We start from the raw sequence: 19,237 nt of genomic DNA on the forward strand, positions 1-19,237 counted from the left end.
AAGTATATATTAAATGAAACTACAAAGATGGAATCAGCAAAATCCAGACTATGAGAAACTGCACAGGAAAACAAATAAATTGTAATAGATATGCTCCAAAGAAAACAAGCGATAAAGGAAAAGAGGTACCCATAGATAACAAGATTACTAACAAAAATATAAACCATCTCAAGAATAGATGTTACCTGGATCCTAATTATGAGATAATCAGGGAAACTAGAATATTGACTTGGTATTTTAAAAAGAATTTTCAGGGACTTCCCTGGTGGCACAGTGGTTAAGAATCCACCTGCCAATGCAGGGGACATGGGTTCGATCCCTGGTCCAAGAATATCCCACATGCCGCGGAGCAATTAAGCCTGTGTGCCACAATTACTGAGCCTGCGCTCTAGAGCCTGCAAGCCACAACTACTGAGTTCACATGCTACAACTACTGAGCTCACATGCCGCAACTACTGAAGCCTGCAAGCCTAGAGCCTGTGTTCCACAACAAGAGAAGCCACTGCAATGAGAAGCCCATGCACCTCAACAAAGAGTAGCTCCCGCTCACCACAACTAGAGAAAGCCCGCACGCAGCAACGAAGACCCCATGCAGCCAAAAAAAAAAAAAATTAAATGAATAAATAAATAAATAAGAATTTCTTTTTAGGTGTGGTAATGGCACTGTGGACGTTTCCCTAGTCTTTATCTTTTAAAATATAACCTAAAATATATATGGATGAGATGATATATCTAGGATTTTAGTAATCCCAGGTGGTGAGAAACAGGTAAAAAAGATGGACCACAAATCGATAACCATTGAAGATGTATGGTAGTTATGGGAGGAAGAAAGCTCACGCTTTCTTTTATCATTTCTATTTTTGAATGTTAAAAATATTCCATTATAAAAAGTTTTTTTAAAAAATTCAAGGTATACTAATAAAAACTTTAGAACTAAAGCAGGTATTATCCTTTTCTTGTGCCATGAACAACCCCTCTGGCAGTCTGATAAATCTTACGGACCTCTTCTCACAGAAATGTTTTTAAATGTATAATTAAAAACACAGTATTACTAAGGAAACAATTATACTAAAATTCTGTTACCACAATATTTAAAAAACAAATTTGTGATACAGTAATGTATGTGCTTTATTAAATAATACTAATAACTATTTTGAAGGAATGCTGAGTATAAACAATATTTGCAATACCTAAAAACAATGTAATGTGATATGAAAATACCTATGATCCCTAAGGATAAAACATGGGTACTGATACTTTCTGTGATTTGATTCCTAAATTCATAATCAAAGAAAATTTTAATTTTTAGTTAGATGTTAATGAAAATAAAGACTTCAACTTTTTCCCATTCCAATTCTTTCCTTGGAATCCAGATCAAAAACCTCTTTTTTAACCACTTGCTGATTCAACAATACTCACGTAAGAAGGCATCATAGCTCTGTATTGAGAAGCAAGGGCAGGCTGTTGTCCATTCAGTTTAGCCTGTGGAGGACCACAAGCTATCCTCTTTTCCACCACTTTGAGGATATCATTTTGCTCTGATGTTCCAGTCGTGCTTTCATCCTGGCCAGACTTTTCATCTTGGTCAGATGTTAAAGGCGAACTAGCAGATTTACCACCATCTCTCCAACAAGCAACATCTGGTATGAAGAGAGAGAAAAAATAAGAAAAAAATCTGAAAATGGAACAGAGTGAAACCAAACTAGGCACATTTCAAGAGAAGTTAAGCAAGTAAGCATAGTGAAGGAATAGTGAAAGTCTAATCTAGGCTGTACTAGAAATTTAGACTTTGAAGGTGTTTAGGTAGTCAAGAGCAGTGGCTTCCAAAGCAGAGAGGATGTACCTCAGAGCAGCGGTCCCCAACCTTTTTGCCACCAGGGACCGGTTTCATGGAAGACAATTTTTCCACAAACAGGGGGAGGGGGGTAATGGTTCAGGTAGTAATGCAAGTGATGGGGAGCGGCAGATGAAGCTTCCTCACTCGCCAGCCGCTCACCTCCTGCTGTGTGGCCTGGTTCCTAACAGGCTGTGGACTGGTACTGGTCTGCGGCCCAAGGGTTGGGGACCCCTGCCTCAGAGGGTACCACCAAAAGCAAATACTGGGGTCAGGGAAGAAAATATTAGAACTTCCCTATTAAGCTTCACCAATTTTTGATACAGAGATTAAAATCACTGTTATACCTGAGGTGTCCTAAAGAAGGGCAGAGGGAGTTCCATAACCCAGAAGGATTGACAGTGATGCATGCTCTCATTCGTTTTCAGTCTACTATTGCTAGTTACATGTGCCCAAGTGAGCAGATTTAGTGACTGCATTACCTGATTCAACTACACTTAACCAAATAAAAGAGATAAATGGTTTTACAAGGAAACCTTGTTTGGTTCGAATGGTCTCTACCTCCTGCTATTCACACCCTGTGTAGTCCCCTCTCAGCAGTGTACCAGGATTGGTCTGTGTAACCTGTAGAATAAGGCAGGAGTGTTGGCTGTCTTCTCTGAGAACAGGCTATGAAAGCCTAGGGGTTCCATCTCGGGTGAGAGATGTCTGTCTGTCCCTCCTTATTTTTTCTGAGGAAATCCGTTGTGAGCCGCCCACATACAAATGAGCCACCATGAGAGAGCTTAAAACAGCAGCCCTAGTCAAGTCAGCATCGGATGACAGTTTCACTGCAATTCTGCTGACAGAGAACCAACAAAACCTAAGCTAGAACCCCCAGCTAAGTGGCTCCCAGATTCCTGACCCTCAGATACTGTGTGAAATGGTAAGCCCAGTTCAGTTTGTCTTTTTAAGCTGCCAAATTTGTTACACAGCAACAGGTAACTGGTGAAAAGAAACTAAACAAGAGAACAGTGGAGCTGACACATCTATTCCTAATACAAACTCATCAACCACATTACAGTAATTAAAAATAAAAATTAAAAAAGGTGATTTACCCAGACCTGGCAAGAAATGAGCCAAAGAGATAGAAAATGTATTAGGTTATCAAAAACATGAATTTGTAATCATTACTGTAAATAGGAACTTCCCTGTACATGGTACAGGGTTCTTTGAGATATTTGGTGACAACACTATGAATCCAATATAATTAATAAGATGTTTTAAAATCTCTCAAAGATTTTATATTTCTATTTTTAGTTTCTGCTTTATAATGTACATAATACGAGTATCTCTTACTATCCAAATTGACTGGTTCCTCGGTTTGATTTCAGAATATTAACAGAAAGCAAACGAATGGATATAAATTATAAACAAATATTTGCATATTGGGGAGGTGTGCTAAAAACTTTTACTGTTGTAAAAATGACCAAATATTGATGTGCAACCAAGTCACCTAGGCATCTTGTTAAAATGCTGACTTTTGATTTAGTAGGTTGGGTGTGAGGCCCAAGACATATACTTCCAACAAGTTCTCAAGTTAAACTGATGCTGTTCATGTAAAAACCATACTTGAGTGGCAAGCAACTACAGTTACTATCTGCCTTTTCAAACTAGGTGAGTCATCATACATACAACAATAGCAGACAGGAGGTTATATCACAAGATAAAACACAAATATAATCTCATTCTGTATTTTTATTAAATAGAAAGTATTCTTACTTGGTGGGCGTAAACTGGGTCCAGGTCCATAGCTGTCATCAACTGATTCTTTTTCTTTTTTTTCTTGATCCCCAGCTGCCTGCAGGCTGGGAAATTCTTGCTGAAAATGACTATTCACCTGGATTCCTATGGATATTTTTAAAAAAACCTTACATGTAACTTTTATACTGAAGATAATTCAAAAACCCTCCCAGGATAGAGCTCTGTCTTTTTTTGATAATTTATTCCACATTTCAATGATGACTGTTTGTATCCATAAAACTTTTAAATTTATCTAGAATTAGAATCCCTTGGAAAGTTAATGAACAGCCATGAGGAAATAAAAATCTAAGAAAGGAATCTGCCAGACATTGTTCCAGTGGACTCATTAAAGATAATGAGGAAAGTAAGGAGAATTTCACTTGTTTCTCTTTTATTATGACTCCTTTCATTTTCAACATAAGTAAAATTCCTTTACTAATAAATAACTCTAAGAATCAGTTCAAATAATACTGCTAAAATAGAATTTATGAATCAACACTACAAGTATCATGGTGAGACTAAAATGCTTCATTTTAATTTATTGCAGAGATACTGATTGCACCTCACTATTCACTCATTCACCTATCTACCTACCTGCCCGCCTATTTATTTTTATACTTCCATATATTTAAAAGAGCTGATTTTATTAGCTTGAGGGCCCAGATGGGTTTTTCCATACAATGTTTTATAGATATGTTTTGCAAGTGGGAAAATTAAGTTTTGTTGGGGATTCCAATCATTTCTAGTAGGGAGGGAAGTATTACAGCTACTGTGCTTTATGGCTACTCTCTAGGTCTTCTCTACCACGGAAATCGTGAACAGCATATTTGAAACAGAAGAGGTTTAGGGGCACAGATGGAAAATAAAATGGTTTCTAGCAATCAACATAACGTCTGGGTACTTTTATGTCTCAGAGCTGAAGGCACAAGATTTTTTCTGGTCATGTAGGGTAAAGACAGAGTAATGTGGGGCACAAGGTACCTTAAAGGCTCCTTCTTTAATCTCTATTATTGGCTCATACATGGCTCTTAACACTGAAACTTAAGTAGCCCAAGAGAATTTTTACAAGACCCTTTTTTTCAGGGCCTGATAATACCTTTTGACAGTGTTCTCTACCCCTGCCAAAACACCATAATTCGCCCCTTATCTCCTGCATGGCTGTTCAGTAACCATCAAGCCTAACCAGTTTCACCAGCTAATGTCCACTTACCATCTCCTTGCCCACCTTGCTTGTTACTGGCCCATGATTTGGGAGCAGGTGCTACTTCTGGGGGAGCTGCAACCCCAGGTTTTGGTTGTGCTGGTGGAACTTCTGGTGCTCTTAAAAAAAATATGACTCCATTATTTCAGATATTATATGTTTAAATAAAATAAATATTGCATTTAAGCTAAATTTGTATACAAATTATTTTGGCTACATATTTACTCAGATGCACGCCACCATGTTTTCCCTCTGCAACATTCCTTTAAATTTTGTCTCCTTTCATTTCTACCCATGAATAACCCAAGGAGATGACAGCTTTGTTTTTAACTTTGGAAAGAAAAGGGGAGGAAGGGAGGAGGGGAGGAGGGGAGGAGGGGAAGAAGGAAGGAAGGAAAGAAGAGAAAGAAAGATAAAAAAGAAGCACTCATTATTGAACATAGCTACCAAAAATTTGTTTTGAAGAAGTGAACATTTATAATTAGGAATAACATTATAGTCATACATACAGTCTGGATTGGTGGGATTAACCAGGGGCTAAGGCTAAGCAAGCTCTCCATTTGGCAGTCCACAGTTTCACGACTGTACATATTACTGTTAATCAAAAGAGGTAACAGCAACCTGCCTGATGCATCCCCATGAGTAAAAGGTGTTTTAAAGGGGTCTACAGTTTTATTCAATTCTTGTAATGAGTTAAGGCTTAAAAATGAAAAAGGCAGTTAACAGGCTTAAGAAATGCAATATATTTCTGGTATACTTAGATCTAAAACTGACTTGCTACTATAAAATAATTCTATAACAACTAAGAAGTAGAGAACAATAAGTCTTTAGTAAGCTTCACCCAAGCAGTTGTATTTACTATATAAAGCTCCCCAAACCAGAATATAGAAATTTAGTAACAGATATAGGCAAAAAGCATTAAGTATTCATGTTCTTGTGTTATTTTTAAAAACTACCACTACTTAGATTGGTCATTTAATAAACCAAGAGCCCTGAATAATCCATGACACAGAATGCTAAATATTTATTGAATGAATGATGATTAAGCGGGATATTACTAATTCCACGCCAGCTTTCTTGTGAATTCTTTATTCATTCAAATAATATTACTTGAGCACCTATGATGTGCATCAGGTATAGTTTCAATGAATCAGGCAGACAGAAACTCTTAGCTTCATGAAAAGTAGTTAACAGAATCAACTCTTAAATCATTTTAGAAAGAGAATGCCTGATTTGGTGAGGATGGGATAGGAGGGAGCCCGACAGTGTATGATACAAGGAAAACTGTGATTAGCAATTCTGTCAACTGTTCTACCCTGACACATAAAAATACTGCCACTAAACCCACGCATAGGAAAAATTACACAAAAGTTGACTATATAAAACACAAAAGTTGACTATATAAAAAAGGGCATAGCACAACACCTAGCACGTAACGAACTCAAACATAAGTTCCCACAAAGAAAGGGGAATGATTTCATTCTTTAACAGACTTTGACTCACTTTTCTTCTTCGTGTTGCTCTTGTTTTGATGCCCATCCTGTGCCATCTTTAGGTACGATGTTCACATTAGGATCATTGCCTTTGTTTTCCGCTTTGAGACTTGGGAGGTTAGCAGGTGGAGGCATACGCCGTGAAATACCAACTTTTCCAAGACTCTGCAATCCATGTCGAGCTGCAACTAAAGATCAGTAACATCAACTTTCTTAGTAACTATTTTATTCTTAAAACAAAATAAAAAGACAATAGGAATTAACGGGATCTTGAATTATTATTTTCTATTTTAAAATGAAAAAATTAAAACTAAGCCACACACCTGCAACATAACCCAATGTAGAAATTATACTAAAATTAACTATCAAGCCACTGAGCAGATGCTTTAAAAATTCTAATAACTGGGACTTCCCTGGCAGTCCGGTGGTTAAGACTCCACGCTTCTGGGCTTCCCTGGTGGCGCAGTGGTTAAGAATCCACCTGCCGATGCACGGGACACGGGTTCAAGCCCTGGTCCAGGAAGATCCCACATGCCGCAGAGCAACTAAGCCCATGAGCTACAACTACTGAGTCCACGCACCACAACTACTGAAGCCCGTGCACCTAGAGCCCATGCTCTGCAACAAGAGAAGTCACCGCAATGAGAAGCCTGGGAACCACAATGAAGAGTAGCCCCGGCTCGCCACAACTAGAGAAAGCCCGCGCGCAGCAACAAAGACCCAAGGCAGCCAAAAATAAATAAATAAAATAGAGTATACAGAAAATAAATAAAATAGAACATACATTAAAAAAAGAAAATTCTAACAACTGAACCAACTCTATAAACTATGAAAAAGAAAACACTGACAATGCTGTTTTTTAATTTTTCCAGGGAATCGATTTTAAACTCGAAACTTCGTACGTTAAAGAATAAACATGATATGAAACAGACTCACAGACATAGAGGACAGACTCATGGTTGCCAAGGGGGAGGGGAGTGGGGGGGTGAACTGGGAGTTTGGGGTTAGCAGATGCAAACTATTAAATACAGAATGGATAAACAACAAGGAGCTACTGTATTCAATATCCTGTGATAAACCATAATGGAAAATAATATGAAAAGATTGTATGTATATGTATAACTGAATCACTTTTCTGTACAGCAGAAATTAACACTACTGTAAATCAACTATACTTGAATAAATTTTAGAAAAGAAGAAATATGCTACCTTTATGTACATAATGAACACTGTTAATGCACCATATAGCTATCATGTGTACATGGTCCAGTTTTCACTCTTCACTGTAAACACTGGGTTCAAGGTATTAAAAAACAAAACAAAACTAAGAACCACAGGACTCTCTAGTCCATAACTAAAAGTGGTAGAATAAATCCACTAATATTTATGCCTATTAATTTCATTGACCAAGTCTCCCTTTTGGAACCACATAGTTTTATTTATTTTCTGATGACAACAAACAGGAAAAAAAACCATATTTTATAACATTTATAAATTTTCAGCCTAAAAAAATTCATATCCCTTCAAAGATGTGTACGTATATAAAAAGCCCAATGTAAACAGGGCTGCATTAACATATGTTTGCCCTAGATCCTAATAGCAATAGCCCTAGTGTGTCATTTACAGTAATAAAACAAAACCATGAAAACTATAAAAAATATAAATGCCACTTGATTTTACTCACCTGTGGTTTTCTGAGTTTCTAATGATTTACCCTTGTAAGTATTAAATAAACTGAGTGTCGCATACTTTTTCCCATCCTTTGCTTTTGTGTTCTGGCCTGACTTCTCCGACATTTCAGTGGAAACTCATCGAGTCCAGAACGTCCTGCCACACCCCTTAAAACCAGTCTTTAAGATGCACATAAGAAAGAAAAACAAGGAGGAAAACTTTAGAATTAGTTTACTAAATGCTGTTAGTAAATTCAAATGTTCACAGAAATTCTGAAAAATAAAAACATGAGAAATTAAGTCAATCTTCAATAACTCACATCAACAATAATTTCAAGAGCCTGTAAAATTCCAACAACCAAAATGTGACAAAATTAATCAAAATAAACTTCCATGTGCTTGGTGAGTATATTGTTTATGATTTGTAACCATTTAACTACACTATAGAGAATAAGGGTTTCAATCCATACTGAGATGAACAGTTCAAATACAGTGAATCTATGGATAATGTCTTTCTATTTAATAAACAAATATCATTCAACTTAATAGGGTTGAGATGACTGGCATGATCAGCTTACACATATGGAATCCAAACATGACAGAAGGATAACATCATTTCCCTATAAACTGCATGCCTGTGTTTTCAGGCAGTATGTGTCTAACAAAGATCTATTAGTTTAACAGTTTAGAATAGAAAGAACATTCTATTTTCTCGATGTTCTGCAAAGGGTAGATACTTCTTTATAAACCCAAAGTACATAAAAACAATATTCTATTTCATGGCTATGGAGTAAGTGTTCAAGAAATGGTGTACACTTGTCAAAACAAATCTCTGTATATATAAGAAGTTATTAGAAGTACATAGTATTTTAATGAACATTCATATACAAAGAGAATGTTCATCTTTGGAACTCATGTACCCAATTAAAAACTAGTTTATTAATAAACAGGGCAAAAGACACAAATTAGCTCTCATACTATTTCCCTTCAATTTAGTGAGGTGTACATTATCAACCTTAGGAGTTGGATTTTTTCTGTTTGTTTTGTTTATTTTGTTTTCAGGGTGGACGTAGGACAGGAGGCGGTGAATTCTACCAATAAACCATCAACAGCTAAAAGCATGGGAGCTAAAGATAACACAGAGTAGTATATAATGCAAAAAGCATTCAAAGTCAAGGAATGCCTGTGTAGACCCTACCATCATAAAAATCATTTTATGTACTGGTTTTACATTTGTCAATTGCAGAATAAGCATCACCTGCAGAGACGTGATTTTATATTCATATCACCTGCCACAGTATTTATGGCGTTCCATAAAATTTATCAATAATTTTCACATCTGTTATCTCATTTCAGTCTAGTAACTTTATGATACAGTTAGTATTCTGATTTTACAGATAAGGAAACTGATGTTCATAGGTAAACAAGATTGGATTTGAAATCAAGGCTTCTGGGTCAGTCCATTTACACCATGCTGCCTCCTCCCCATGTAACTGTAATCACTTAGCTTCTCCAAGTATACATTTACGATAGACCATCTTTCCTTGAAATAAATTGTGAAAACGACTCATCTGAAACCAAAAGAACTACATTAATGAATATAAGATAGCTTACAATCATATGTGGCAGAATGTATATAATTAATTTTATCCCAAGGGTGCTAACGATGACGGTGTGAAGAGAGCTATCTATATACTCCGAGAATCTATCCTGTTGACATATTTTCACCAATAACATGGACAAAGATATACAGGAAGAATATTCAGCTCCAGTGACAAAAGAGGACAGTGCATATTCATTAGACGACAGAACTAAGATTCAAGGAGATCTTTCTTCAAGGTGAAAAAAAATTAACTGACATATAATAAAAAGTCAACTTGTTCTTTCACCCTCATTTGATGGCAATTTTAACACCTAAGAATCCTCAAACCCCTCTTAACACTACAACTACTCATGCAGCACTCTTAGTGGAGACCCTAACGTGCCTACATCATAAACAACGCAACGTTAAGAAAGAAACTCCTTAAACTTCCTAGGGGCAAACCTACAAGCCCACCAGCATCTACATCCATCTTTCCTAAGGGTTTCCTTTCCTTCACCTACTGTTACAGTGGTTCTCAGCATCATCTAGAAACTTGTTAGAAATGCAAATTCTCAGGCTCCAACCCATACCTACTGAATCAAACTGAGGATGGGGCCAACCACTGTGCCTTAGAAAGCCCTCCCAGTGATTCTGAAAAACACAAAAGTTCAAGACTCACTGACTTACTACAAACAGATATATGCTAAGCAGTGGTCGGTCCTTAACTCTTGCCACACATTAAAATCACCTGGGGATTTAAAACATACCAGTTTGCGACTTCCCTGGTGGCACAGTGGTTAAGGATCTGCCTGCCAATGCAGGCGACACAGGTTCGAGCCTTGGTCTGGGAAGATCCCACATGCCATGGAGCAACTAGGCCCGTGCGCCACAACTACTGAACCTTCGCTCTAGAGCCTGTGAGCCACAACTACTGAGCCTGCATGCCACAACTACTGAAGTCTGTGCACCTAGAGCCCATACTCTGCAACAAAGAGAAGCCACTGCAATGAGAAGCCCACGCACCACATCGAAGAGTAGCCCCTGCTTACTGCAACTAGAGAAAGCCTGCGTGCAGCAAGGAAGACCCAATGCAGCCAAAAATAAATAAATTTATTAAAAAAAAAAAGTTTCTAGGCATGTGAGGTGGGATCTCATCATCAATCCTTATTTTGAAAATGCTCCTCAGTCAATTCTAATATGTAAGCAGTCTTCAGAACCACTGCAATAAAGGAAGTGTATCTTTCCTCCCATTCCATCTAAGGCCAATCCTTCCTTCTGTGCTACCCATCCTGTCCTCACCTTCTTTCTCCTTCTAAATTCATCTCTGTAGGAAATCTCATCCAATTCTAAGGCTTCAACTACCAACCGATCATGCCAAACTTATATCTCCAGCCCAGAACTCTGTGTTCCTACATAATTCTACTTCCTGTTTACATTTCTCCTTTGTTTTGAATAAAGTTTCAACTTTACCTACAACACAGGCATGTATTTCACATTAAACGTTTCAGAAGCAAACCTACCGAATATTCACAAATCACGAGAGGAAAACTGTAGTTAAAAATATTAAGTTGAGAGTCAACAGGGAAAATACCTCAACATTTGACAAAATGCAAATGTTATGTAAGAAGTCAACAAATTGAAGAAAAAAACTTGCAGAAACCCAAATATTAATGCTATATGTAACAAACAATTCACTATAGAGAAATACCACTAAGCAAATGTATTAAAATGTTCAATTTTATAAGTAAACAAAATTAACAAGATAGGGCAGTTCAGCTTGTCCATAGGCTTACACAAGGAAAACAAAGTTAACATAACACAATTTAACTGTAGGGTGACAGAATATCTAATTCAACTCAGCCATCACAAAACATTAGAGCCTGGAAATAATCACAAAATGAACCTTAATTTTCCTACTTAAGAGTTAAATAAACTAAAAAATTTCCTTTAAATTATAAGGAATTTCCAAATACAAAAAAAAAAGAAAATTCCTGTAAATATATAATAAAATTCAAGTTTGAGTAGTTCTTTTTAAGGTTCAAAATTCTGTACAAAGTTTCTCCTTCCCCTATTAATAAACTACTGCCTATATGGTATGCCCTTCAGTACATGCTCTTTCACCAAACAGATAAACAAAATACATACTGGGTATATTCTGAGGTAAGAAATATGGCCAGGGAGTCAGCTTCTCAGGCCATTAGAATAGAGAATAAATTTATTCTTTCATATCCTATGAGCCTTTCCAGTATAAAACCCAAGAAGACTTTATAGTACCTACTACCCCCCTCCAAAAGTAAATCATAAATACATGATTGAAGCTAGTACAAATGCATTCAAAAGATAATTCAATCAAAGATAAGAACAAACTATCACAATGTACCTATTTCTATAAAAGATCATGCATTTCTAAAGACAAAGAATTTAAAGCCATAAACAATAAGACTGGATAAATCAGAAAAGCCAATTGCACTCTAATGGTTTGCCAGTTATATGTGGGCACTTTCAGAAATCCCACCCCTGGGCCTATATGCAGAGAAATCTCTAATATGAAAAGATACATGCACCCCACCCCTATGTTCATAGCAGCACTATTTACAATAGCCAAGACATGGAAGCAACCTAAGTGTCCATCAACAGATGAATGGATAAAGATGTGATATGTATCACAATGGAATACTACTCAGTCATAAAAAAGAATGAAATAATGCCATTTGCAGCTACATGGATGGACCTGGAGATTATCATACTAAGTGAAATCAGAAAGAGAAAGACATATACCATATGATATCACTTACATGTAGAATCTAAAATGATACAAATGAACTTATTTACAAAACAGAAACAGACTCAAACATAGAGAACAAACTTGTGGTTTCACCAAAGGGGTAAGAGGGGTGGAGAGGGATAGACTAGGAGTTTGGGATGAGCAGATACAAACTACTATATATAAAATAGATAAACAACAAGGTCCTACTGTATAGCACAGGGAACTAATAAACCATAATGGAAAAGAGTAGGAAAAAGAATTTATATATATATATATATATATATATATATATATATATAAAACCTGAATCACTTTGTACACATGCATATGTAATGTGTTTATATATACTGTCCAGTGCAGGTAGGTGTGTATAATTTTACTTATATATAAATAAAACAAGAACTTAAGATACTGAATTGATGTGATCCCTAACAGAGAGGAAAGAAATGAAGTGAGCCCTATGGTTTCCTGAGCTTATTGCCTGGAGAGCTCCCAGGTCATGGCACTGAGAAGGGAACTCAGAATAGAATCCAAGTGGAGGCTGGGAGACTCCCTAAGTTGAAGAAATGAAGCTGGGCATTCAGGATGACCAAGGTAGCTAGGATATAATACTGGAAAGAAGAGAGGTATACAAAGAGAAAATGCTACAGATCTGCAGAGGATCTGTTCCCCCTTGTGTATTCAGCAGAGTATCAATATGTACGTGTGTGAGGAAACCACCCAAAGCCAGGAAAGAACCATCTGAAATAATCAGAGGGAACAGTGCCTGTTGCTCAGGAAGGACTGGGAATAGCACCAATTCTCACATGCTAGACTTTAAATCACACTGTTTCTGGTAACTGAGTCCCAAGCAAATCTAAAGAATGTTTATTTTAAAAAATGGAAAAATATCCAGCATCCAAGAAGGCAAAATCCACATTGAACAATTTAATTAAAAACTACGCAGGCAAAGAAGCAGGAAAATATGAACCTTATTGAAGAGAAGAATCAATCAACTGAAACCAATCTAGCTGACCTAGGTATCAGAATTAGTGGACAAAAATGTTGTTATTTTATATAACTGCATTCTATATGTTCAACAAGTAAAAAGATTAAATACAGAGACATGAAAGATAAGCCCTGAGACAGAGTTAGACAGCCTAATCTATGTGTAACTGGAGTCGCTCAAGGAGGTGGGGTGAAAGAAAAAATAATGGCCAGAATCTTACAAAATCTGATGAAAACTATAAATACAGATGCAAAAGACTCAACGAAGTCCAAGCATAAGAAATATGAACTAAACCATACCAAAGCACATCATAATAAAATTGTTCAAAACTAGTGATAAAGAGAAAATCTGAAAAGCAATAAGAGAAACAAACATAAGAGTTAGAGCAGAGGGAATTAATTCCCTGGTGGCCAGTGGTTAGGACTCTGCGTTTTCACTGCCAAGGGTGCGGGTTCAATCCCTGGTTTAAACTAAGAGGAACTAAGAGGTTTAACAACAACAAAAAAAAAATTTGAGCAGAATCCTTGTTGGAAACCATGCAAGTGAGAAAATGTTGCAGCCACATACTTAGAAAGAAAAAACTGATAACCTAGAATTCCATATCCAGCAAAAATACTTTCAGAAATGACCAACAGGGGCTTCCCTGGTGGCGCAGTGGTTGAGAGTCCGCCTGCTGATGCAGGGGACACGGGTTCGTGCCCCGGTCCGGGAAGATCCCACATGCCGCGGAGTGGCTGGGCCCGTGAGCCATGGCCGCTGAGCCTGTGCATCAGGCTCCGCAGCGGGAGAAGCCACAGTTCACCATACAGTAAACTAAAACACACACACAATTATCTCAATATATGCCGAAAAAGTATCTCACAAAACACAACACCCATTTCTGATAAAATCTTCTCAGGAAATTAAGACTCAGCCTGATAAAGGGCATCTATTACAACCTATTTAAAAAAAATAGTCTACTAATAAAAAACAAAAACCTATAGCAACATCATACTTAATGGTAAAAGACTGAATGCTTAACCCATGTTCTAAAGAACAAAGAAAGGCTATCAACTCTCACCACTTCTGTTCAACACTGTTCTAGAATTTCTAAGCCAGTGCAGTAAGACAAGGGGGCGGGGGGAAGGAAGTCAGATGGGGAAGGATGAAATAAAACTGCCTATTTGCTGACATGATCATATACGTAGAAAATCTGACTAAGTCTAAAAAAAGCTACTAGAACTAAGAAGAGAGTTAAGCAAGGTTGTATACAAGATCAACATATAAAAATCAATTATATCAGTGCATAGTAGCAACGAACAATCAGAAATTAAAGTACAACTTATAACAGCAATTAAAACTAGGAAATACTTAGGGATATATCTGACAAAAATTGTGCAATATTTGTATACTGAAAACTACAAAACACTAAAGAAGACCTAGATAAATGGAGATAGGCCATATCTGTGGGTCAAAAGACCCAATAATATGTCAATTCTTGCCAAGTTTATCTGCAGATTCAAAGCAATCCCAAACAAAACCTCAGAGGGAGTTTTTCTACGATAAGCAAAAGAATTTTAAAAAGAAAAATAATGTTGGAGGGCCAATGTCACCTGATTTCAAGACTTATAAAGCAGCAATGAAGACACTGTAATAACAGTGTAAACAGATCAACAGAACAGAATATAGAAAGATATACAAAACTTGGGACTTCCCTGGTGGTCCAGTGGATGAGATTCTGTGCCCCCAATGCAGGGGGCCCAGGGTTCCATCCCTGTTCAGGGAACTAGATCCCACATGCCACAACAAAGATCCCATATGCCGCAACTAAGACCCAGTGCAGGCTAGCTAGCTGAATGAATGAATGAATACAAAAATATACAAAACTCAATGCAAAATGGACCATAGCAAAGGGTACAAACTTGCAGTTAGAAGATGGGGTAAGTTCTGGAGACCTAATGTACAGTATTATGATTATGGTCAACAACATTGTATATGTATTTCAAAGCCGCTAAGATCTTTTTTTTTTTTTTAAACATCTTTATTGGAGTATAATTGCTTTAAAATGGTGTGTTAGTTTCTGCTTTATAACAAAGTGAACCAGCTATACATATACATATATCCCCATATCTCCTCCCTCTTGCGTTTCCCTCCCACCCTCCCTATCCCACCCCTCTAGGTGGTCACAAAGCTCCGAGCTGATCTCCCTGTGCTATGTGGCTGCTTCCCACTAGCCATCTATTTTATATTTGGTAGTATATATAAGTCCATGCCACTCTCACTTCGTCCCAGCTTACCCTTCCCCCTTCCGATGTCCTCAAGTCCACTCTCTATGTCTGCGTCTTTATTCCTATCCCACCTCTAAGTTCTTCAGAACCTTTTTATTTTAGATTCCATATATATATGTTAGCATATGGTATTTGTTTTTCTCTTTCTTACTTCCCTCTGTATGATAGTCTCTAGGTCCATCCACCTCACTACAAATAACTCAATTTCGTTTCTTTCTGTGGCTGAGTAATATTCCATTGTATATATGTGCCACATCTTTATCCATTCATCTGTCGATGGACACTTAGGTTGCTTCCATGACCTGGCTATTGTAAACGGAACTTCAATGAACACTGTGGTACACGACTCTTTTTGAATTATGGTTTTCTCAGGGTATATGCCCAGTAGTGGGATTGTTAGGTCGTATGGTAGTTCTATTTTTAGCTTTTTAAGGAACCTCCATACTGTTCTCCATAGTGGCTGAATCAATTTACATTCCCCCCAACAGTGCAAGAGGGTTCCCTTTTCTCCACACCCTCTCCAGCATTTACTGTTTGTAGATTTTTCGAGCTAAGATCTTAAATGATAATTATGCACGTGATGTGTGGAGGTTTAAGCTAATGCTTAACCTCCACACATCACGTGCATAATTAATCACACTGCAATATATAAATGCACAAAAATACACCTTAAACTTATATGACTTCATATGTTAAAAATATCTCAAATTTTTTAAAAAGGACCACAGACAAAAGGTAAAACCTGAAACTATAAAAACTTCTAGAGAAACCATAGGAGAAAATCTTTGTGACCCTGGGTTAAATATAAAGACTTCTTAGATAGTACACTAAAAACACAATTCATAGGGAATTCCCTGGCAGTCCAGTGGTTAGGACTCAGAGCTTTCACTGCCAAAGGCGTGGGTTCAGTCCCTGGCTGGGGAACTAAGATCCTGCAAGCCGCATGCTGGTGGGGGTGGGGGCGGGGCTCACAATCCATAAAAGATGAAATTTTTAAACTAGACTTTTGCCTTTTGAAAGTTCTCACGGTTGACAATGAAAACACAATCTACTGTCTGGGAAAAAACATCTGCAGATCATGTATCTGACGAAACACTTTTATCCAGAATATGTACAAAACTCTCAGAACTCAATAATAAAACACATGACCCAATTATTTTTAAAGGGCACAGGATGTGACACTTCACCAGAGATACACAAGTGGCAAATAAACACGTGTAAAGATATTCAGCATTTCAGCACCATTAGTATTTGGGAAATGCAAATTTAGACCACAGTAAGATAACTCCATACTTCTACCGTATTGGCTAAAACTACGGAATAATTATACCAAGTGTCGACAAGGATGTGGAAGAACTGGAACTCTCATAGCCTGCTCGTGGGAATGTAAAATGGTATAACCACTTGGGAAAACAGTTTGGCAGCTTCTTTAAAAGGAAAAAAATCCCCAAACCGTACAATCCCAATTCCATTCCCAATGTTTATACAAGAAAATGAAAATATATGTCCATATGAAGACTCAGACTTGTACTCTGGTTCATAGTTTTATTTGTAATAGGCAAGCACTGGAAACAACCCAACTGTTCACGAACAGGTTACTGGATAACCATATTGTGGTATATACATAAATGGAATGAATACCCAAGTAATAAAAAAGAATGAACTACTGATAAATGTAACAACATGCATAAATCTCAAAGTCATTATGGTGAAGGAAAGAAGCTAGACTCCCAACATATACACTATATACTGAATTCAACTGTGGATGAAAAATGTTGCCTCCCATATCAGTAAACAAAGGATGTTGCCGCAGGCCAACAAGCCAGTAGCTACAGCAGCCACCGCCAACTGTGCACCCAGAGGGGATCCAGGTTGGAGAAAAAGGAGGATACTGGTCCTAGAGAGTTAAGGTGCATATCAAAGGAATGATTTCAATAAGCCCAGACCCTTGCATCTTCCCATACTAGAAAAGAGCTAAATTCATTAACTTGAGACATCTGGTTTTCTTTAATTAACCTTAACCTTTTTTGATGTTCCAACTACCTGGGTTTTGTTGCAAAACTTCTATATATCCTGGCTCCTCCCTTACCTCTCTGGACTAGTCCCTAAGAGCCATCTGAAAGGCTAACTTCCAGGCTTAAGTCTTCAGTTTTGTCCGCCAAATAAAACGTAATTCTCAACTTTTAGGTTGTGCTTTTTTTTCAGTCGACACTACAAAATGCAAATGTATCTATGGTACAGGAAGCAGATCAGTGATTGCCTATGGATAGGAACTGGGAGGAACAGAAGGAAATTTTTCTTGATATGTTCATTATCTTGACTGTGGTAAGAGTTTCATGATGTGTATATGCAAAGCATCAAACAGTATACTTTAAGTATGTGCAGTTTATTTTATGTCAATAAAAAATATTTTTTAAAAGATCAAGGACCCCTAGATTCCAAGCAAACAAGAGGGATTAGAAATGAAGTTATTACAGATATTTACACAAATTTATTGTAAGTGGAGTGTAGACTGCAAGGTATGATATTGTGATTTATAAGAAAATTATACTTGGTCTTCAGCCCCACTCCTGACACAGGGCTAAAACCCTTGGAATTTCCTAAATAATAGGAGATAAAGGTATCTTTTGTTATTCATAACAAGCCCCTTACAACCACACCTGAGGATAAGTTAGTGTAGTGACTCCAGGAAGGCCTCTAGGGGTGAGGGCTGGTTGCCAGGGGAATCAACCAAGTGATTAGAGGGCTGGCACTTTCAACACCATCCTCCTCTCCTCCAGGGTAGGGAGAGGAGCTGGAGGTTGAATTAATCACCATTGGCCAAAGATTTAATTATTCATGCCTCCATTAAGGTTGGGAGCACTTCCTGGAGGATGGAGTTCCATAAACTACACAGGGACAAAAACTCATGTGCTTGGGACTCTTCTGGACCTTGCCCTGTACATCTTTTCATTCACTCCCATACTTTAATATCTTTGTAATAAACCAGTAATCTAGCAAGTAAATTGTTTTCCTGAGTTCTGTGAACTGCTCTAGCAAATTAATCAAACATGATTTACAGCCAGCCAGCCAGTTAGCTAGCAGCATGGTTAACAATCGTTAACAATCTGGACTTTCAACTGGCATCTGAAGTATTTGAGGGGACAGTCTTGTGGGACTGAGCCCTTATTAATCTCTGGGATATAATGCTATCTCTGGGTAGTTAGATCAGAATTGAGTTAAATTTCAGGACACCCAGACAGTGGCTGGAGAATCTAACTGCTTGGTGTGGGGAACCCTGCCCTCCACGTGGTGACCAGAAATGTCAGAAGTAAAGTAGAATATTAATATAGGAGATATACAATAGTGGTTTTTTTCTTTTGTTTTTTTTTTTTTTGGCTGCATTTGGTCTTCGTTGCTGTGTGCTGGCTTTCTCTAGTTGAGGTGAGTGGGGGCTACTCTTTGCTGCAGTGCGTGAGCTTCTCATTCCGGTGGCTTCTCTTGCTGCGGAGCATGGGCTCTAGGTGTGCGGGCTTCAGCAGTTGTGGCTCGCAGGCTCAGTAGCTGTGGCTCGCAGGCTCCAGAGCGCAGGCTCAGCAGTTGTGGCACACAAGCTTAGTTGCTCCACGGCATGTGGGATCTTCTTGGACTAGGGATTGAACCCATGTCCCCTG

General features: G+C 37.7%; 1 protein-coding gene across 10 annotated transcripts in view; it reads right to left on the bottom strand.

Moving 5' to 3' along the window:
- The window catches only part of PRRC2C (proline rich coiled-coil 2C), a 99,853-nt gene that overhangs the window by 64,465 nt on the left and 16,151 nt on the right, over nt 1–19,237 (bottom strand). For 7 of the 10 annotated variants that reach the window (XM_079935425.1, XM_079935423.1, XM_079935420.1 and 4 more), the window contains exons 2-6: nt 7,995–8,160; nt 6,321–6,498; nt 4,827–4,936; nt 3,596–3,721; nt 1,420–1,640 (exon numbers count right to left, since the gene is read on the bottom strand). In XM_079935425.1, coding sequence (XP_079791551.1) covers nt 1,420–1,640; nt 3,596–3,721; nt 4,827–4,936; nt 6,321–6,498; nt 7,995–8,106 — 747 coding nt within the window. In that variant the 5' untranslated portion in view covers nt 8,107–8,160. The remainder of the gene's footprint in view (nt 1–1,419; nt 1,641–3,595; nt 3,722–4,826; nt 4,937–6,320; nt 6,499–7,994; nt 8,161–19,237) is intronic. The other 3 variants (XM_079935424.1, XM_079935422.1, XM_079935428.1) reach the window with 1 other exon arrangement.

Source organism: Stenella coeruleoalba (assembly GCF_951394435.1).
Source record: "Stenella coeruleoalba genome assembly, chromosome: 1".
Taxonomy (NCBI): domain Eukaryota; kingdom Metazoa; phylum Chordata; class Mammalia; order Artiodactyla; family Delphinidae; genus Stenella; species Stenella coeruleoalba.